This window comes from Camellia sinensis, chromosome 4, assembly GCF_055761805.1.
Source record: "Camellia sinensis isolate YWXY chromosome 4, ASM5576180v1, whole genome shotgun sequence".
Lineage (NCBI taxonomy): Eukaryota > Viridiplantae > Streptophyta > Magnoliopsida > Ericales > Theaceae > Camellia > Camellia sinensis.
This window is the reverse complement of record NC_138964.1, coordinates 189371835-189395063: the sequence shown is the minus strand read 5'-3', so window position 1 is coordinate 189395063 and position 23229 is coordinate 189371835. Positions and strand designations below refer to the sequence as shown.

At 35.2% G+C, this 23229-nt stretch overlaps 1 protein-coding gene across 23 annotated transcripts; it reads right to left on the bottom strand.

Annotated features, from left to right (window-relative positions):
- Positions 1–432: 432 nt before the first annotated feature.
- LOC145823192 (uncharacterized) lies at positions 433–16339 on the bottom strand. 23 transcript variants are annotated; one of them, XM_082922613.1, is made up of 12 exons: positions 16146–16339; positions 12018–12087; positions 11135–11227; positions 10075–10319; positions 8034–8126; positions 6950–7208; positions 1763–2063; positions 1480–1668; positions 1301–1393; positions 1104–1220; positions 621–1019; positions 433–525 (listed from the first exon to the last, which is right to left on the bottom strand). In XM_082922613.1, exons 6-11 carry the CDS (start codon positions 7036–7038, stop codon positions 756–758), a joined length of 1053 nt encoding a protein of 350 aa, XP_082778739.1. In that variant the 5' UTR covers positions 7039–7208; positions 8034–8126; positions 10075–10319; positions 11135–11227; positions 12018–12087; positions 16146–16339; the 3' UTR covers positions 433–525; positions 621–755. The 23 variants fall into 23 exon arrangements, with proteins under 23 accessions (XP_082778739.1, XP_082778741.1, XP_082778738.1 ...); XM_082922615.1 differs by having other exon boundaries at positions 16262–16307; XM_082922612.1 differs by having other exon boundaries at positions 11135–12087.
- Positions 16340–23229: the final 6890 nt, after the last annotated feature.

Here is a 23229-nt window from a genome sequence, read left to right as displayed (position 1 = left end):
ACGGGTGATTGGAAGATCAGAGGTGAAAAAGATTAGAGAGAGAGAGAAAGAAGTTGAGAGCTAAACAAATCGTTACAAGAAAGAAGAAGAGAAGGCTAGAGAATTCAAGAACCTACGCTAATGGCGATGAATAGGTAAAGGGTTCCAAACCCAAACTGTATTTTGTATTCGAGGGTTCAAAACCCATAATAATCGTAATAAAATATTTTCTTTTTTTAAAATTGTCTTTTGTTGTTTATTTTGTTCTTCATTAATCAGAGGTTTCATTTTGCATAAAATGTGTAATTAACGATCTGAAATACAGATCGGAAATAAGAACCTGCTATTCAAATAATCAACACTGTTTAGTCAAAAAGACTAAACAGTGGACATTTGTAACATAAAATTTTGAAATGTGTTGAAACACTTCATGTTTTAAAATTTGTGTCTACAGTCGTCCTTAGTTCTCACCCTATTTTCTGCTAAGATAGAATCATGTTGAAAATTGCCTCTACCACCACTTTTCAACGTGTTTGAACATTTGCTCTATAACAAACACATAGATAACAACAAAAGCACTAATTTAATCACTAACAGTATTAGAAAATATAACAACTTTAGGTGTTCTAAATGGGTCACACCTTTATGATCTTTTGGGTAGGAGCTTGGGGTGGAATGGCATCTTTAGTTCTCACTCCGCTTTCTATTAAGAGAAAATCAGGCTGAAAATTTCCTTCATAACCACTTCTCAAGGTGTTTGAACTAACATGTTCAGATTATGGTGTATGTGGTGTTTGTTGTTCCACTGCATGAAGCCTAGCTTGCAATTGTACCACCACTGCCTCAAGATCATTATATTTCTTCTCCCAATGTGACTGATTCCCACGTCTAGGCAAGTGAAAGTAGGTGCTAGGTGTGACAGAATTTCCTACACCCCTTACTCGACCAGAAGTTTCAGGAGTGCTCAATACCATAGTAAGAATGTCATTGCATCCTTCAATCGTTAAACTCCCATCACTTTTTTGTTTAATCAACTCATCCTACAATAATACATTACTATATAAGAAAGATGAACAGTTGAGGTAATATAAAATAAATGCAATCAGTACACACAAATATCTTACAATTCTCGTAGCTTGTTCCATAATTGTCTTGTCATCATATTCTCCATTTTTATTTTGACGAGCCTTTTGGCATGGAACACTTCTATCCAAATCTTCAGTAGATTCGGTCATATGTTTCTATCAATCAAACATACATTAATTTTTAAAAATAATCACATGAAAATTGTTATTAAATTATAAAATTTATAACCACTTACATAGTCTTCTTGAAAGCGAGCATAGCCCTTTCGACTGATTCTATGGTTATACTTATTTTGACTTCGTCTCCATTTCTGAACCTGACTTAAAATCTTTAAAAATGCAACACACTAAGTTAATCCAAGTGTATAGCATTTAATATTGACATTTTAAATAACTAAAGTTTGATTATTTTTACCTCAAACTCTTCTGATAGTCGTCTTCCAAGAAATGAGTCCCAATGTCTTTGTTCAACGAATCCATAAATTGCTGGTGGTTTTGATATGATCTCAAGATTTGACTTGTTTTCACGTATGTACTTGCTAAGTTCTTTCTTGAATGTCCTCCATTTTGAACAAATATAACACTTTTTTCTTACTTCTTTCATCTACTTTGTAGGTTAACTGAGTAATAAAAAAATATAATGTTGAAAAATTCAAATTTTGAGTACACTTAAATACATATTTATTAGTCTTACTTACCTCCACACAACTCCATAATTTTTCTTTCAATTCAGCTGGCACCTCAAACCAGTCTTTATAGCATATTGGAATCATTATGCGAGCCAACACCCTATGATAGCTTGAACATTTGATTGAATTGTTTCCAATCGGTTGACTTTTCTCATTATATTCAATGGCTTTTCGTACTGCAGAACTCCTATCCTTTATTATGTCTGGTAATGTTGTCGAACCTTTACCTTTTTTTTTTATTAGGTTTTGGTTCTGTTGCTGGAAACCATGCATCCTCTCCATCAGTAGGCAACACATGAGAAATATCCATCTTGTGAATAAAATAAAATTAAAAAAAAAAGGTGAAATAGTTAGACAATTAAATATAAAGACATGAAGAAAATGAAAAATAAGTCAAACATTTTAGCATGAAAATACAACACTTAGACATACATTCTTACAAAGACATATTTTTTTTTTCATCATGGATTATCGAGCCAAGTTCCCTCACAATCTCTTCACATGTAAGATGACATATCATCAACCACATCTAATGATTCAACTCATGGCAAAACTTTTGTAAAGCCATGATGCTCTATACAAAAATCATTAAACTCATTATCATTTTCACAAGAATATTGTTTTTGAGAAGGTTCTAGCACAACTGACCATCTCAGATCAAGTTGATCTGGTACAAAAAAAACTTGCCTAGCTTGGGAAGCCAAAATGAAGAAATCGTCTTAAGCCTATCCTCCCTAGCTCAACTAATGTGAAACCCAACTCATCCACTCTAATTCCCTTTGTGTTGTCAACCCAATTACACTTAAATACCGGAATCTTGAACATATTGTAGTCAAGTTACCATATCTCAGTAATAACTCCTTAGTAACTCATATCCATAAATACTGGGTTCTTATCCTTGTAACCTGTCACTTGTATTGTTGTTGCCACTAAACTAACTCCACTATTTTGGCTGACTCGTGAGTTATCCCGATCTTTTGTGTGATAACGGCAACCATTGATGATATAGCCAAGAAATTTTATAACATCAAATTGAGGTCCTTGTGCTATCCACTTCAGGTTATTTGAGACATTATTTTGGCCACATAACTCCTTTGAGACTTGTATATGGTTAAATAGTTAGCTAATTTTTCCTTAATAATATTTGTTATTAGAAAAAGATAAATGTTGAATTACCCCAATACCTTTTCATGAAGCCAATACATAAATGTTTTGTTATGCTCAATTTGTAGCCATTTTTGACTTTGTGATTGGCGATTATATTTTAGCTTCAAACAAGCCATATGCTTCCTATCAAATCATGAATAAAGAAATATATTATGAGATAAATCTCTAACTTGTGAGAATGCAATTGTAAAAAATGTACATGAAATATTCTTACTCAATGTATGGTTGAATGTCACTTGTATTTTCTAAGACACAATGATGTGCTTTCTCTTATTCATTACGATTAACAGTAACAACATAACCACTTGATAAAGGCCTTCCAATTTCTATATCATCATCAACTGTTATGTTCCTATTAGAAAGAATCCCGATTGCATCCACTCCAGATAAGTACTTTGCGCAGAACTCAACAGCTTCTTCTACAATATAACTTTCAACAATGCAACCTTCAGGACAATTACAATTACGAACATAACCCCTTAAGATCTTCATGAACCTCTCAAATTGGTACATCCATCTAAAGTGAACTGGCCCACAAAGTCGAACTTCTCTAACAAGATGCACTGTCAAATGCACCATGATATCAAAGAATGAAGGTGGAAAGTACTTTTCAAGCAAACATAATGTGACAACAAGATCTTTTTAAATCTCATATAATTTTTCCACATCCAGCACTTTGCTACAAATAGCATTGAAAAAGAAACATAACCTGATAATGGCATGTCTCACATGCTTAGGTAACACAAATCGTATTGCCACAGGTAATAACTGTTGCATTAATACATGACAATCATGTGATTTTAGACCATAAAGTTTCAAATCTTGCATTGATACACGACTTCCCAAATTTGAAGAGTATCCTTTTGGAACATTCGGTTCCAATAATGTTGTACATTCTCTTCTTTTCTCCTTTTTAGACAATGTGTAACATGCTTGAGGCAAGTATGTTCGCTTCTTCCAATTTGTGGTGCCAATTCTTCACGCAAACCCATTTCTACAAGATCAATGCGGGAATTAAGGCCATCTTTGTTTTTCCTAGAATATTAAGTAATGTACCAATGAGGCTCTCACACACATACTTCTCAATATGCATAACATCCAAATTATATAAAAAATGTAAGTACTTCCAATATTCAAGATTAAAGAACAATGATTTCTTCTTCCAACATTTTGTACCACCAACATCTAATGCTTTTTTATTTCTCTTTCCCCATATGGTTACAAGCCCTTTAACCTTATTTAATATCTCCTCCCCACTTAATGGTATTGGAGCTAATCCAAACTCTTGCTCACCATTAAAAGCCTTTTTTTGCCTCCGATATGGATAGTACCGCAGAAGAAATTTTCTGTGGCCAGCATATGTGTTCTTCTTTCCATATTTTAATCTGTGAGAACATGTTCCTTCACTACAAATTGGACATGCATAATATCCCTTTACAGTACAACCACTTAAATTGCCTAATGCTGGAAAGTCATTAATTGTCTACAACAATATAGCCTTCAGCCTGAAGTGTTCTTCTTTATAAGCATCATAAGCTTTAACACCTACCTCTCATAACATCTTCAAATCATCAATTAGTGGCGCCAAGTAAACATCAATGTCATTACCAGGTTGTTATGGACTTGATATTAATAATGACGACATCATAAATTTCCTCTTCATACATAACCACGGTGGAAGATTATAGGTAATCATTATAACTGGCCAACAATTATACCTACTGCTAAGGGAACTGTGTGGATTTATTCCATCTACAGAAATAGCTAATCGAAGGTTTCTTGGCTCTGCGGTGAAATCTGGCCACTTGTGGTCTACTAACTTCCGTGATGGAGAATTCGCAGGGTAACACATTATTGCATCAGAATCTCTTTCGTGAGCATGCCATGTCAAATCCTTCGCTATTTTTTGCTGATTAGAACATCCTTTGAAACCTTGGGATAGGTGGAAAATACCATAAAACTTTTGCAGGCACATCTTTTCTAATTTCAGTGGAATTTTTCTTCAACTTCCATCTCGATGTACCACATGTAGGACATAAAGTTACATCTGTGTACTCCTTTCTATAGAGTATGCAATCAGATGGACATGCATGTATTTTCTTATATCCCATTCCCAATGCAGCAAACGTCTCCCCAGCCTCATACATGGATGATGGTATTTCATTGTTCATTGACAGCATATCACCCAACAACGTCAATAGATCTGAAAACCCAGTGGGAGATAGGCCATTTGTAGTCTTGAAGTTATACAGTTTAACAAATGCAGATAACTTGGTAAACTTTGTGCAACCTGGATATAATGGTTTTTCCGCATCTTCAAGTAATTTCTTAAACACTTCAGGATTAGCCATGCAACGATCGTATGCATCTTGTACCATTTCTATTGTTTCAGCTACATTGTCTATAGGAGACATGTCAAATTGTTGTTGGGAAATATCTTGTTCATTTAAACATGGTGATGCCCCACTGGTGACTGTTTCTCCATGCCACATCTATGTGGTATAACTTTGGTCAATACCATTGAAAAATAGATGATTTCTAATCACTTGAATAGGTTGGCTTCTCAAGTTTCCATAGACTCTACAAGGACAACGTATGGATTGAAAATCAATTGCATGGATCATAGCAAAATTAAGAAATTGTTCAACTCCATTCTCATAGTCTTTTGATCTTCTATCCTTGAACATCCAAGACTTGTCCATTTTAAATGTATTTTTGAATACCTATATCAACAAAGAAATTATAATATAAAATAATAAACTAGAGTCTACACAGTTGATAACCTCAAAGGAATGTCATTGAGAAGGCGTAATTTCTTTGATAGAACATTAAATGCCTCAATCAAACTTACAACAAAAAATAAATAATAAAAAAAAATACATGATCTTATAACAAATAATTTATCTGTTCTATGAATAATTGCAAATTCAAAAAAAGGAAAAAAAAAAATAATTCCACAAAGTCTAAACAATCTAGGAATTAATTATTCAACACTATCATTTATGTTGAACGTTTCACATCCAAGAGGAGCAGTAACTAAGTGCAGTAGCAACTAAGTGCTTAGTTGCATTTATGTTGAATGTTTCATATCCAAGAGAAGTAACAACTAAGTGTAGCAACAACAGTAACTAAGTGCAACAGCAGCAGCAAAAACATTAACAAAACGAAACAAGTCCTTAAGTGCATTACTATCCATTTATGTTTGAATTTAATATAATTTATCCTAATCTAAAACCGAAATGTATTAGCAAATGGGAACATCTACATAGTATTTGGACTATTTGTTGAATGTTGGACTATTATAGAATTGCTATATTTTGGGCTATTTACTTAATTAGGTGTGTTGAGTTGATGCAGTTTTTGGGATACATCATGATGCCTTGGGTCTATTGGCAGGTTGTGTCCCATGTTCACCCCTATTGTCACTTCTAAGAATTTCAAGATTAGTAGAAAATTGGTTCTCAACAAATACTTTGAATTCAAGAAATTTAGTAAACACTTCACTCTTGTAGTGAAGAGGAAACAACAAAGTGAACTTACTAATTTCATCAACAAAAATGACATGGTACTTGTAACATGTCATAGAAGGTGATAAAGGACCCCAAACATCTGTGTCAATGAGGGCAAGAGATTTATTGTAAGTAGAATTAGACAAGCTAAAGAGAGTCTGTGACTCACTCTTAGACATACAACAGCGAGTGCACATACTTTTACAATGTTTATTAAAAGAAAGTTTATTCATTCTTAGTAAGGTGGCGTTGCTTCTGAGATGAGGGATACCCCAATCTGTAGTGCCAATTTGAAGAAGAAGAATTGCTTTGAAACCATAAAGCAATTCATGGAATGAAGAAGCATATCTCTTGAATGAGTTCTATACAGAGTACATAACATACATACATATATTGCATAACCATCTAACTGAACTACAATTCTAATTACTCTATAACCAACTCAACCTAACTGTAGTTAATCCTAACTACATAACTGTGTCAGTTTGGGAGTGGAATGATGAGGTGTAGCCCAACTCACTTAGGTGGTTTGCCTCCCAAACAGGCAGCAACTTGTAGCAGTAGGAAAAACAACTCTGCAACAGCAGCAGCAAAACAACTCTGCACCATGCTTGCTGCTGCATACTGTTTGTAGGATGCTTGAAGGTTGGTAGGCTACTTGTTGTATTGTTGTTGTTGCATACTTGCTGATGCATACTGCTGGCTGCCTGCTGCTGGCAGCACATTGAGTGTAATGTTAGGTGATACAAGCCTTCCACTCAGCAACATAGCTGGCAGGCCTGCAAAAGAATAAGGTCTTTTTTGCAACCTTAAGCAACTTGAATTTTTTCGGTTGGACTGGAAAAACTATCATTTTAATGGGTAATTGTAGCAACACAAACTACTCTTATAATTTTGGAGAGGTTAGTCTCAATGTTTATGTATGTTTCTCAATGCTGTATTGGTAGGCCTAAGCTGTTTTAGCTGAAGTTTGTGCTTTTTGGTAGTCCTAGAGATCATGATTCTGTAATCTCCTTATTTGAAAGATGCTTGTATGTTAGTTTATCAGCCTTGAGAAGGAATGTAGTGCACTTGCAAATTATTTGCAGTGTATGCCAAATATCATTGGCTAGTCTATGAGGAACTTGTAGAGAAAAGAGCACCTTTATTTCTCTGCTACTTTTACAATATATACTTTTCACATATAGCAGGTGGCCAAGTGATAACGAAAAAGGTATCTTATTTGACTCGTTGGTGCACTTTATTCAGCTGTTTGGTTCTTTGAATTTTGGATATCACTTGTCATACTAAATATGTTAATCTGATTTGTGATGATTGGCTTTATACTAGTCTTTTCCTTACACGTACAGTTCCTTTGAACACATGAAATAAATAGTTTAAGAATAAAATTGATTATGATTTTGATCATTTGGAAAAATAAAATTGATCATTATCTTATAAATTATTTATAACAATTTATCCTACTTTGATGTTTCTTTTGAGCCTAAATTAGAGTTTAAATAGGTACTGAATCAAGCCCAAAACAGCAGCAGCAAAGCAGCAAGGCAGCAAAGTAAAACAGCCTAGTGGTCACTTGCAGAAAGGAAATTCGAACAACAATGTACCTTAATCGTGCAATCTGTAGAGCTAGTACAAAACCATGTATTACTTGGATCAAATGCAATAGATCTCACCCAACTCAAATGGCCACTAATCACCTACATAAGTTAATATTTTAGAATGTCATAGAACATATGGTATAGATAAGCAAGTTTACAAACATAAATTGAGATAAAAGGAAACAAAAGATAAGAAACCATATGAATTATGACTAGCAAATAAAGTTCATAGGAACAAAAAAGGACTGTAATCTCTTCCTTTCCAAGTCATACAACACACTTTTAAGTCGCTATTAGTAATATGATGAATTAAAGACTAGAGGAAGTTAATCTACATCTTAGAGGAAAGAGATCGAACTCTCTTTGGTTCTAATCCAATCTATTGTTATGACACTGTCCAAACAGGCTCAGATTGTTCATTCTACCATCTTGGTGACTACTAATTCTAAGACCAAAATGCTATCTCGAAAGAGTGCGTACATGTATCCTGCCAAATATCAAAGCCACTCCACTAAGCAGAGCAAGAAAGAGGCGTTGTACCGCGATTCAATTTAATATGTGTTTGAGCCTCTTGGAAACTTCAAAACATTTGTCTTTATTGTTTTATTCCTAGTCCAAGACATAATTTTCAGCTTCTTCAAAACCATGGCATTCCCAAAAGATACTTTACCAACTTCATTTACCTTACACCCTGTAAATCTGCTAAATTCTTGGGTCTGGAGGAAACTTTTGTCCTTAGGAGAGTCCTTGTTCCACTTAATTCAATGCAAGATTGGCAATGGTGAAGGGACCTTTTTTTATGGTATAACAACTGGCATCCTTTTGGGTCCTTATGGTCTAGGTATGGTAATAGTCTCTTGATTGACACTGCTTTATATAGGCAAGCCAAGGTGGTTTCTATTGGTGAGGGACCAACAAATACACAGCAGAGCTAACAGTACTGAGACAGATACACAGCAGAGCTAACAGTACTAAGACAAATACACAGTAGAGCTAACATGTCTAGCAGATAACAGCACAAAGGCTCAAAGTCAGATAGATACATACACAGTCAGCAGATAGATATACAGCCAGGACTGAAACAGGTGTTGCCCAAACCAATAAATCAAAAACCAAATAACAGCACAAATGCTCAAAGTCAGATAGATACATACATAGTCAGCAGATAGATATATAGCCAAGACTGAAACATGTATTGCCCAAACCAGTAAACCAACAAACTAGCAGACACCAAAATGCTAGGTAGATACAGCACTGAGATAGATAGATACACAGTCAGCAGATAGATATACAGCCAGGACTGAAATAGGTGTTGCCCAAACCAGTAAATCAAAAACCAACAGACACTAAAATGCCACCCAAAACACCAAAAACAGCAACTAGCAAATTACAGACCAGCTCATGGTAGTAGACTAGCACGTGTTGCCCCAACCAGCACAGCCAGAGGTGAAACAGATGTTCACCAAACCAGCAGACCAACAGAATCCAAAAAGCCCCGCAAAACACCCAAACAACAGCCAGCATATGACAGAACAAATCTCAGCTATAGTCCTTAATTTGTTCTAGATTGTTGATTAAGTCCATAACAGAGTACACGATCCCCTTTGATGAAGCTTTAACCCAAAGAGCAAATCTAACCTTAATAATTTCATATAAGTCAGACCCACTAGGCTGGACTCCATTAAATATACAATCATTTAGACACACAGCAGTGAGTGCACATACTTTTACAATGTTTATTAAAAGAAAGTTTCTTCATTCTTAGCAAGGTGATGTTGCTTTTAAGATGAGGAATACCCCAATCTGTTGTGCCAATTCAAAGAAGAAGAATTGCTTTGAAACCATTAAGAAATCCATAGAATGAAGAAGTATATCTCTTGAATGAGTTCTATATAGAGTATGTGAACATACATACATATATTGCATAACCATCTAACTGAACTACAATTCTAACTACTCTATAACCAACTCAACCTAATTGTAATTAATTCTAACTACATAACTGTGTCAGTTTGAGAGTGGAATGATGAGGTGTAGCCGAACTCACTTAGGTGGTTTGCCTCCCAAACAGGCAGCAGCTTGTAGCAGTAGGAAAAACAACTCTGCAGCAGCAACAGCAAAACAACTCTGCACCATGCTTGCTGATGCATACTGTTTGTAGGATACTTGAAGGTTGGCAGGCTACTTGTTGTGTTACTACTGCTGCATACTTGCCGATGCATACTGCTGGCAGCACATTGAGTATAATGTTAGGTGATACAAGCCTTCCACTTAGCAGCATAGCTGGCAGACCTGCAAAAGAATAAGGTCTTTTTTGCTACCTTAAGCTGCTTGAATTTTTTGGGTTGGGCTGGAAAAACTATCATTTTAAAGGGTAATTGTAGCAGCATAAACTGCTCTTATAATTTTGGAGAGGTTAGTCTCAATGTTTATGTATGCTTCTCAATGCTGTATTGGTAGGCCTAAGCTGTTTTAGCTGACGTTTGTGCTTTTTGGTAGTCCTAGAGATCATGATTCTATAACCTCCTTATTTGAAAGATGCTTGTATGTTGATTTATCAACCCTGAGAAAGAATGCAGTGCACTTGCATTGTTTGCAATTTATGCCAGAGATCATTGGCTTGTCTATGAGGAACTTGTAGAGAAGAGAGCACCTCTATTTCTCTACCATTTCTACAATATATACTTTTCACATATAGCAGGTGGCCAAGTGATAACGAGAAAGGTATCTTATTTGACTCGTTGGTGCCCTTCGTTCGGCTATTTGGTTCCTTGAACTTTGGTTAACATTTGTCATACTAAATATGTTAATCTGATTTGTGATGATTGGCTTTATAATAGTCTTTTCCTTACACGTACAGTTCCTTTGATCACATCAAATAAATAGTTTTAGAATAAAATTAATTATGATTTGGATCATTTGAAAGAATAAAATTGATCATTATCTTATAAATTATTTATAACAATTTATCCTACTTTGATGTTTCTTTTGAGCCCAAAGTAGAGATTAAATAGGTATTGAATCAATCCCAAAACAGCAACAACAAAGCAGCAAAGTAAAACAGCCTAGTGGTCACTTGCAAAAAGGAAATTCAAACAAGAAGGTACCTTGATCGTGCAATCTGTAGAGTTAGTACAGAACCATGTATTACTTGGATCAAATGCAATAGATCTCACTCATCCCAAATGGCCACTAATCACCTAGATAAGTAAATTTTTTAGAATGTCATAGAACACATGGTATAGATAAGCAAGATTACAAACAGAAATTGAGATAAAAGCAAACAAAAGATAAGAAACCATATGAATTATGACTAGCAAATAAAGTTCATAGGAACAAAAAAGGACTGCAATCACTTCCTTTCCAAGTCATACAACACATTTTTAAGTCGCTATTAGTAATATGATGAATTAAAGACTTGAGGAAGTTAATCTACATCCTAGAGGAAAGAGATTGAACTCTCTTTGGTTCTAATCCAATCTATTGTTATGACACTATCCAAACAGGCTCAGATTGTTCATTCTACCATCTTGGTGACTACCAATTCTAAGACCAAAATGTTATCTCGAAAGAGTGAGTACATGTTGTATCCTGCCAAATATCAAAGCCACTCCACTGAGCGGTGCAAGAAAGAGGGGCTGTAGCACAATTCAATTTAACATGTGCTTGAGCCTCTTGGAAACTTCAAAACATTTGTCTTTATTGTTTTATTCCTAGTCCAAGACATAATTTTCAGCTTCTTCAAAACCATGGCATTCCCCAAAAGATACCTTACCAACTTCATTTCCACCTTACACCCTGTAAATCTGCTAAATTCAATTGTCTCTAGGCAGAGTGACAGACATTGGGGCACTCTCACTGGTGGCCACCGCCACACATATGACTTGCAACATTTTAATTCCTAATAACAATCACAATCAAAAGCATCGAAGATACAAATTTAAAATAAAATAAAATAAATTGAAATGATCTCCAAATAACTGAGCTCACCTTGTTGAAAACTAAGGGTAGTATGAAGCCTCCTCAGATCAAGTTGTTAGTCTATTAGAACTATAGTTAACTGCAAGTAGTTGTGGTTAGGTTAGGAAGTTAGTGGTTATGGTTAAAGCATTGTATCACGTGTATATAATACATTAGAACCCTCTGTAATGATCATTGAATGAAATGAATCTCAATTTCTTTAGCTAGCTGCTGGAGTTCAAAGTGATTATTTGTCAAAAGTAACCTTGATTCTCAACAAGTACAATACAATTCTAGAAGTCAACAACCATGATTTAATGGTTATTTATATCCAAAAGGTAAAATGGCAAAGGCCACTAGTAAGTATACTATTAAAGTTCTAGTCTTAAAAAAAACTTAAGTATACTATTAAAGTTCTAGTATATGGGTCCTCTTTTCCCATATATTGTTCTGTCTGTGTCAAATACATATATTTACATATGTTTATATATATATATATATATATAGTCACTAGTGCAATGGAGTTGCATATTCTACAAAGCAACTGACACATACCCGTTGTTAGAATATATCATCACCTACCACCTCCACTCAACTCACCTACCACACACACTCACCTACTCCCCAATCCTCTCCTATATAATTAGTACCTCACCATCTGTAATTTACACATCAATACATCAATCAGATATCAATCAATAATACATATATTTTTACATGGTATCAGAGCAAGGTTAAGTTCTTGGTATTCTTCGCCTTCCGGCGGGCGGCAACTTTGCCTTGACCGCCCGCCGGACCTCAACCAATTTGTGACCTCTCTCATACTTTCTCTTTCTAGAACAAGCCATGGCTCGAAATCCTGCGTTCGCTTTTGCATTTCTGTTCTTCATAGTGTCCGGCGTCGGAGCTCAGTCTCCGGCTTCTTCTCCGACCAAAACTCCGGCGGCTGTGGCTGTTCCATCTTCCTCACCTCCAAATTTCCGGCGCTTTCGAAGCCTAAATCTCCAACCACTGCAATGTAATTTAGTTGACACTGCAACTACTGCTCCGAGTCAACCCCAAATGCTTCCTCCTACTTCCGTTATCACACCTCCGGCAGCTTATAAAGAGGTCATGGCACCTGAATTGACCACAAAAGTTTACCGGACAGTGGCGGGAGCAACCCCACTCGTTCAAGTACCATCTAATCAAAACCTTCAACCATTGATGGATCTTTCTGAGACACCTCATCCATCCCAATTTGTTGCCACTGCTGCAATAGCTACTGCTAATTACGATAACGAATATGAGGATGATCTTGCATACACTCCAATATACAAAACTCAACCTTCTCCGCCAGCCAAGACACTGGGAAGGATTCATCATCTGTCAAGGCATCTAGAGGCATGACCTCATCAAATGCTTGAACCTCCATCTGGGCAAGTGGAGAAGGCGGCCGAGGTGTCTCCAAGAATAATGGAGCTCCCATTGGATATGCATCATCAGGTGAAAATCCCTCCAAACAGATTCTTGACCGCTGTCTTCCTCCGACTCCACCACCGCGAACCACCACCTCTCGCCGCCGCTCTTCAACCAAGCGCCTCTCCAAGCAACGCCTTCAAGCCCTCATCGAGGGTGCTCGAGAAAGCTGGACATACGCCATCTTCTGGCAATCCTCCTCCGGCGGATCTTTGCTGGGTCGGTTGTCCTCATGGTTGACATTCATTGCAAGCATCCATGCACCAATCGTAACATCTTCATTGCTGAACATACGGAAACTCCACATCCCAGAAGCTTGACTCTGGAGCTGCAGTTATACAAAGACACGCCGAGAAGAATAGGCATGCCATCGACAAGAGCTTGAAGATGGTGTAAATCTCTCTCTCTCTCTCTCCACTCAAGGACACCCACTAACCTCACCCACTACTTGGTCACTTTTCCAACCTATCTTCTGTTACCTTTTGCACTCTCCTGACCGATTCCCTCATTCGTCCGCCATATGCCCATAACATAATAATAATTCTCAATTGCCCACATGGGCATGTCTCTCCCCACCTTTTTTTTTATTTTATATAAATATATATATATATATATATATATATATATATTTATATTCTATTACTCCACCAGCGTTGTTCTAATTTTTTTTTATTCTCTCAGTGCTTAGTCCACCAACTCACTTCCCTCTTTTCTTTATTTCTTTTAAACACTTTTCCACGAACAGTGAGCCAGCCATTTTCAAATAATTTTTCATTACTTTTTTTTTTCTTAAAAAAAAAAAAATTTACAGATTTGCCCAACACTTTGTTTTATTTATATTCGGGATCAACCCCGATCACAATTTTACACCACAAAAAAAAAAAACAAAAAAAATACAAACAAACACACCCACACCTACAGTGGGATTTTTCTTCTCTACTCTGCTGCAGGTCTCTTCTTTTTGCCTCCGTCCTGGATAGTCCTTGACGGTGTTGCCTCCGGATTTCCCACGCCACCGAGCACATTTACTCCCTGCTCCTCCACTACAGCATATGGTGGACCTCCAAATCGGAACATCACGGTGGCCTTCCGCTTCAGCTCCTTGTTTTCTGCCCTTAGCACGCTTATCTCTGCTCGCGCATCCTTATACATGCGCTGGAGCAGAGCCAGTTGGGCATTTAAATGCTGCACCTCATTTGTCCTGCTCTGCAGCCGGTTCGACAAATTTGTGACCGCCGTCATGCTTTCCACACATGCCTTCAAAGTATACTGATTGGCCTCCACATCCGACTGCACTGCCATTTTTTGCTCCACCGACTGCATCGGAAAATTCAACGGAGCAAACCCAGTGTTGTTTGGTTGAGGTTCACTGGCCACCGCACCAGTTCTCTCTCTTGTTGACTCATTGAGGTCGGGAAAGAGAGTAAGCAGACCACGGGAAGAAGAGGCAGACGAGGCCATTTTCTCAGACAACAGAGTGTTACAGAATACCTCTCTCAGAAATCTCTCTCAGAAACTCTCAGAATATCTCTCGCAAGTTTTTTGTCTCCGCCTCAGCCTCAGCCTCAGCCTTCGTCTTATAGCCGAGGCAGCCACGCGCATCGCGCGCCTCTTACCACCAGCCGACAAACGGGCGCGCCAACCAAGGCACTCACGTGCCTCGCCATGATGAATCCGGCACACCTTTTGATGAATTGGGCTCGCCTTTTGATGGCACGCCTTTTGAAAAATTGGGCACACCTTTTGAGGGTGCAACTTTTACAACGGTCCGACATGACCCCATAAACTGTCCCGACATTTGATTCCGGTTAGCATCTCCAACGGTCCGACATGACCCTATAAACTGTCCCGACATTTGATTACGGTTAGCATTTTCAACGGTCCGACATGACCCCATAAACTGTCCCGACATTTGATTTCGGTTAGCTTTTTCAACGGTCCGACATGACCCCATAAACTGTCCCGACATTGATTCCGGTTAGCCTTTTTCAACGGTCCGACATGACCCTATAAACTGTCCCGACATTGATTCCGGTTAGCCTTTTACAACGGTCCGACATGACCCTATAAACTGTCCCGACATTGATTCCGGTTAGCATACAGTGTCCTCTACACCGTTATGACACCCCCTTCAGTGTCCTCTACACCGTTATGGCACCACCATCAGTGTCCTCTACAACGTTATGACACCACCATCCAGTGTCCTCTACCACGTTATGACACCACCTTTCAGAGTCTTCACCAACGGTCTGACACGACCATACAGTGTCCCCTATCTTTTTTTTTTATTTTTATGTATTTTCTTTTTTTTATTTTTATGTATTTTCTTGTTTTGTTACTCTCTCCAAACTCAAGTTGGTTAGTTTCTATATATCATCACCTACCACCTCCACTCAACTCACCTACCACACACACTCACCTACTCCCCAATCCTCTCCTATATAATTAGTACCTCACCATCTGTAATTTACACATCAATACATCAATCAGATATCAATCAATAATACATATATTTTTACATAAATCCCACCAACCATCAACAAAAACCTTAACAAAAACAACTCTGATTTACAGAACATGTATCATTATCACCCAAGACCTTCATTCACAATGAAAACCTATATCTATAAAATTTCACTAATAATAATCATAATCATAAATATATACACACAAAAGGGGCATCAAAAATAAAGAACTCACTAGAAATTTTAAGAGATTTTTTATTTCAAAAGACAAACTTCAATGGTGGTTCAGAGCTGTGATAAAGAAAATGAATTAGGGCTTTGTTTTAGAAACAGAAGGTAAGGATAAGAGACCTATACTACTTAGGAAATCTAATCTTGATGGGAAAGGAAAGAGTCCTGCTCTGTAATCGTGGGTAGGAATAGGGCGCAAATTTGGGAATATGATTTTATATAAAAATCAAACTGAAATATTTTATACACTATTTAGGATTAAAATATATATATATATATATATATATATATATATAATTACACTTATTAAGTGTGATTAAAAATAAATGTAAGTAGTGTATATATAATCACACATTAATTAGAATGTGTGATTAAAATATATATATATATATATATATAATAACATTTAATTGAAAAGTGACATAAAAAATAAATATAATCACAAGTTATTAAAATATATATATATAATGTAAATTACAAATATACCCCTTCAGATTTGCTTAAAATACGAATTGCCCCCTGTGGTTTGAAAAATTACAAATACCTCACTGTCAGAATTTTTTATTTAACAGAATTAATTGAAAAAGTAAAATTTCTAACTGTTCACCTATACAATAATAAAATTATTTGAATTATTAATTGAAATAAAATTTTAATATTATTAAAAACTATTAATTAATTTCATGATTTATTAATAAAATGACCTATTTGTTATGAAATTAGAAACCTTAGGTGGCATAACGTAAATTCTAAAATCACATGGGGTAATTTGTAATTAAAGTAAATCTCTGAGACTGTGTTTGTAATTTACCCAAAAAAGAATATATATAATCACACTTAATTAAAAAGTGACATAAACAATAAATATTATCACACTCAATCAAATCAAGTGTAATTAAAATATCAATCTAATTATTTTTATCACATTTCCAATAAAAGTGAGATATTTCATTTGTCAAAGTGTGATCTTTAGTAGTAGTGATATATAATCACATTTAAAATGTGTGATTAAAACAAGGGTGGTGATTCATCCCCCGAAAATGGGGGAGCCGAATCCCCCTAATTTCCATTTCAGGTAAAAAAAAAAAAAAAAAAAGGAAAAAAGAAAGAAAAAAAGAAAACAGTTTCCAAAATTGGAAATTAGGGGGATTAGGGGGCAACTTTTTAGGGATACAAATCATTTCCCTTAAAACAAATATTATCTCACTCATTAAATTAAGTGTGATTAAAAAATCATTTAAATTTTTTTAATCACACTTCTAATAAAAGTGAGATATTTTTAATTTTTCTTATGTGATTTTTAATCACATGTTAATAAAAAGATGTGATTAAAAAAAAATATAAATAATCACACTTAATTGAAAATTAACATAAAAAATAAATATTATTATATTTAATCAAATCAAGTGTGATTAAAATATCAATCTAATTTTTTTTATCACACTTTTAATAAAAGTGAGATATTTTCTTTTTTCAAAAAGCGATTTTTATCTATTTTTATAGTACTGCTAAAATGGCACAATTTCAGCAATGGGGTTCACAGCAGTGACCCTGCTTCCCCCAAGATTACGTCGGTTGGTTCCTTCCCAAGGAGATTTGGGGATACTGTGAATATGAGGTGTGAATTTTTTAGTCTTTTTTGGCAATTTGTACTGCTTATATAGTAAGATTGATTAAGTATATCATTCACATAAAAAATTAAATTAATAAAAAATTCATAATTCCATGATCAGCTACAAATTATTTTATAAAAATTATTAAAATTATATTAATCGTTTATTTTTTAAAAAACAAATGTGCTTTTGTTATAGAGTTATAAATTTTTAATCAATTTGATTTTTACATAAATGATCTATTTAACGAACCATATAATATGAATGATTCAAATTATCAAAAAAAAAGAAGACGCAAATTTTTTTTTTCCTAAAACACCACAGACCACTATTATAACTGTACAGCAATATCCCTCGGTCCTTTGCAAGAACCCTTTGATGATCAAGTTAAGATTACACCCGTGTAATCAGATACACATAATTTTTTATAACTTGTCTACTTTTTTATAATTTTTTATAACCCTCTAATTTTTTATAACTTAGTTACGTTGGTTGGTTCCTTCCCCAGAACCCTTTTATAACTTGTCTCGCATGATTATGCTCCACATAATTTTTTTTAATAAAAATTTTTGCGAGCTTCAAATTAAAAAAATCATAAAAAAATTATTAATCAACGCACAATTATATTTTTGAAAGACTGTCGTGTTTAGTTTGATTTTTTAAAATTATTTTAAATTTTTTTTTCAAAAAAAATCAATTAATTTGACGAAAGTAAAAATTAAAATATATGTTTTGAAATTTTTAAAACTTCTTTTTACACTTGCCAGCGATAAAATTATATAAATAATATATATATATATATATATATGATGATACAATTCGTTTCAGGTGGAACGAGTCGGACTGATCCACGCTCTTTGAGCCTATGTCCGAATGATCAAGTCCACCAGAAGACCTGCACAAGAGTTCAACGGGGAACGGGGAGTCTCCCAGTGAACCCTCCGACGAGCAAGTTAAAAAGAGAGAAGTGGAATATGTAGATAGATTAGAGATACAAAAACTTAACCTTCTTCTTGTCTTCGACGTTTACTTATATCCTTTGGTAATCATTACATTGTCCCTTCCGACCTGTCACCTTGGCCAAAAGTCTATGCTCTAGCTTACCTAGTTCAGGGTGAAGGCGTTCTGTCCCGACGGAGAGGGGTTATCGTAATAAATGCTGTAAGGGGCCTCATTAATGGCGATGTGCCGTGGCAATAACTTTACAGATTTTTGTCTGCTGATGTGGCTTGCCCCTCTTTGGCTGTGTGTCTTGATGTCATTGGTTCTTATTGCTACATGGGGCTTCAGCAGTGCTAGGTTTTAGCATTTGAGTTATGTATTGGGCCCTAAATGGGGGGCTATAATCTTTATGGGATTACCCATGTCAATATATATATATATAAATTTACTACACTATTTTTTTAAAATAAAAAAATAGGTTTTAAAAACTAAACCAATAGAGTGAAGGGAAGCCTCTAGGAATGGCAACGAGCCGGGGCGGGGATCACACTCCCCGTCCCCAATCCCCGATGGCCAAAACCCCCCGTCCTCGGCCCCGATCCCCGATGGGGAAGTTATTACGGTCCCCATCCCCGTCCCCTAACGGGGATCGGGTTTCCCCGACCCCGATACTTCCCCGGCCAAAAAATAAAAACAAAAACAAAAACAACATCAACATAGATCATCATCAACAAAATCATCAAACATCAACAGATCTAAGATCTCAGCTAACAAAATCATCAACAATAGATCTCAAATCTGTGTCACATAGAGAGAGAGAGAGGGGACGACAGATCTCAGATCTGGTTTGGTGACTGACGAATGAAGAAGGAGATCGGCGGCGATGATGGACGATGGAGGAGGTGGAGCGGCGATGCGAGGTGGACAGAGGTGTCGGTGATGGACGATGGATGAGGTAAACGTGGATCGACGGTGTGACGTGGACAGAGGTGGAAGAGAGACGTGAGAGTGAAGCGGCTGTGCGAGCTATACGGCGACTCCAACGTCTTGGACAGTGGCGGTGGCGCCGCTAAAGAGGAGGAGATGTGCGAGAGTGTGAGAGAGTAGAGGGGAGAGAGAGAGAGAGAGAGAGAGAGAGAGAGAAAGAGAGAAAGACAGAGGAGGGTCATTCTAAGAGAGAGATATATATATATAAGGGTATATATGTGAATGAAGGATAAAAGGGATAAAATAGTAATTTTACTTCGGAGGGAACCGGGGCTGGGGCTGGGGACGGGCCGGGGCTGAAAAATGTATCCCCGTCCCCGGCCCAAAAATCACCGCGGATTTTTTTTTTAATACCATCCCCAGTCCGTCGGTGGTATTTTTCGGGGAAAAACCGCTCTAATTGGAGTCGAGGGAGCGGGTCCCCGTCGGGCCGGTTTTAAATTACCATCCCTAGAAGCCTCTACTCCTAAATAGGTAAATTTCACTTTACTTCTTTAAAATTTCACTCATTTCTTATTTTGACCCTTTAAGTTTAATTTTTCTTATTTTGACCTTTTATGTTTATAATTCTTCCTACTTTGGCCCTTTAAGTTTAATTTTTCTTACTTTGACCCTTCATGTTTGCAATCCATCCCACTTTGGCCCTTCATATTTGTAATCCTTCCCACTTTATTCCTAAACTAACTTCCAACTAAAAAACTAACAGAGGGGTATTTTGAGAAGATGGTTAAAAGATGATTTTTTAATTTTTTTGACTTTTTTATGTGAGAGGTGATGTGACCCAAAATGAGTTAAAAGCCTGCTTTTGACTTTTCATTCATGTTCCCAAATGGCCCTAGAATCTGTCACATCACTAACATATCAGTTCCATGTGTGATGTAAAAAATTCACTAAAGATGCAAAAAATAAAAAATTGAAATTTTTTCTTAGTCTTTAGTGAATTTTTTTTTTCAAATTTATTCATAAACGTTATTATATTATAGATGCATCTAGATTAGATGCAGCTAAAAAAATAAAAACAAATTTAACTAAAAAAAAAAAGTTTACTAAAGTAGAAAAAAATTGAAAATATACTGACTCAAACACTCCTATTGTCAATTCTGAAATGAAAAATTTGCAATCATTTTTTTTTGCCTTTAGTATTTTTTTAGTTAATTTTTTAAAATTTTTTTTAGCTGTATCTAAGCTAGATGCATCTATAATGTAATAATGTTTATGAATAAATTTTTTTAAAAAAGTTCACTAAGATTAAAAAAAAATCAATTTTCAATTTTTTATTTTTTTCATCTTTAGTGAATTTTTTACATCACATATGGAGCTGATGTGTTAATGATGCGATACATTCTGTTACTTTTTTAGATGGATGTTAGTGTAGGAGTAAAGTAAGAAGAATTGTAAACATGAAAGGCCAAAGTGGGAAGGATTACAAACATGAAGGACCAAAGTAGAAAAAATCAAACTTAAAGGGCTAAAGTAGAAAAATTACAAACATGAAATATTATAAACATAAAAGTCCAAAGTAAAAAAAATAAAACTTAAAAGACCAAAGTGAAAAATAGGTGAAACTTTAGTGGCATGTTTGATTGGGTGGATTAAAATATGGGATTAGGATTATTAATCCGTGGACCCAATTATCCTATGTTTGTTTTAACATTTTGATTTAGGATTATAAATCCAATGGATAATTAATCCAACAAATTTGTAAGATTATTAGTAGGAAAAGTCTACAATGTGCACCTTATAAAAAGGCATATGATATGCACTTATTGTATGGCCCATATCGTGCCACATCATAAACAATGACCTGCTAAACCGGTCATGTAACAGGTTACAGAAAGAATCATAACATTCATTGTAATATCATAACAATATTATAATGAATCATAACAATGTCATAATATTCACCAAAGTGTCATAACAAAGACACTATAAATCATAACAATATGATAACAACTCATAACAAATATAGTTATTTGTAATTAATTATCATAACATTTGAATCGTAACATTTTTTATTATGATTCACCATGGCAAATCATAACTTTTGGTGGTACAAATCATAACTTTTAGTGACGATTCATAACATAACACATTGAGTATAACTTTTTTTTCCACAATCATAACGACATTAACAAACTATCATAACTTTTATCAATGAATCATAACATGGCATGTTGATTATAATTTTGTCCCAAAAATCGTAACAACATCAACAAAACATCATAACTTTTAAATTTTCAAACACAATTGATTGTGTAATCAATTGGTATAGCATATTGGAGTGAATGGAAAATCATAATTGATTGCAAAATCGATTGGATTGAAAGACCACAATTGATTATACAATCGATTAGTGGCTAGAGTTTTGAACTTTCACAATTGATTGTACAATCCATTAGAATATAAGGGAGATTGAAATATGACAATTGATTGGACAATTGATTGTACAATTGATTGTAGGGATCCTTGATATAATAAACCTAATTGATTCAATAATCAATTAGTTTTCATAAACCACACTAAACCAATTAATTCCCAACTTATTCATAGTTCCCAATGAATTAGTAAAAAGCCTAATCATTAATATCAATTTAGTTAATATTCGAATAGTAATTGATCGGTTTATCGGTTGCCATTTATATGTAATTTTGTTGTTGTGTTTTCATTACCTCAAACATTATCACTAACAAAAACGCATGACACTCCAACTACGTTTCTCGTTTTTAATTCTCTCTCTCTCACTCTCACTCTTTCTTTCGTTGTCATTATTAGTGAATTAAACAGCAATGTTATTGTTACCAACTTCAATTAATCATGCCCTTTGATCCACTGAAACACAACCATCATCATCGACTTAGCCCATTATAATCGCATTGTTGCCACTACTAGTGTCATGTTGTCATTATGTCCAAATGATGACGTCAGGTATAAATGACTTTGACACACACTACAAGAATTTTCACTTTTGGCGACTAAATTTTTAGTCGCCAAAAGTCAATTTTTGTATACAAAAAATAAATAACTTTAACTGTCAAAGTACACACAAACCAACTATTGTCCAAATTAAAATAATAATTTCATACAAAATATAGAATCATACAAAAAGTAAAGCCTTCCATATACAAAAAATATATTTAGTACCATGTGAAATGACTATTTGGCATGGTACAAATTACAACGTAATCTGTACCACGACAAAAGGTGATGTATGTACCAAGACAAAAGTACATCTATGTACCACGACAAAAAATCATATATATGTACGATGACAAAAGGTGATCCATGTACCATGCCTGTAATTATCTGTTGGCTGCCAAAAGTTTTTTGTATCAGTAATAGTGAACTGCACAAACGCCGGGGATAACAAAAGTATTACATTAGTTCTATACAAAAGTGAAATTTCTTCTCCATACACCAAAATATTACTCTGAAAGTCCACGCAACAAAGTCATCTACAACAAACAAAAAAAACAAAAAAATGTTAGAATTGGACCCAAAAATGCCCAACTTCATGAATGAATTTGGGAACAAGTTACAAATAACATA

What these genes read in the sequence shown, in the direction of transcription:
- LOC145823192 (XM_082922612.1), bottom strand. Translation starts at nt 7,038, where the DNA reads ATGGTGCAGAGTTGTTTTGCTGCTGCTGTTGCAGAGTTGTTTTTCCTA. An exon ending in TTGGGAGGCAAACCACCTAA is followed by an intron (nt 2,064 to 6,949) that starts GTGAGTTGGGCT and finishes TTTATTCACAAG; the next exon opens with ATGGATATTTCTCATGTGTT. An exon ending in GACTATCAGAAGAGTTTGAG is followed by an intron (nt 1,394 to 1,479) that starts GTAAAAATAATC and finishes GCATTTTTAAAG; the next exon opens with ATTTTAAGTCAGGTTCAGAA.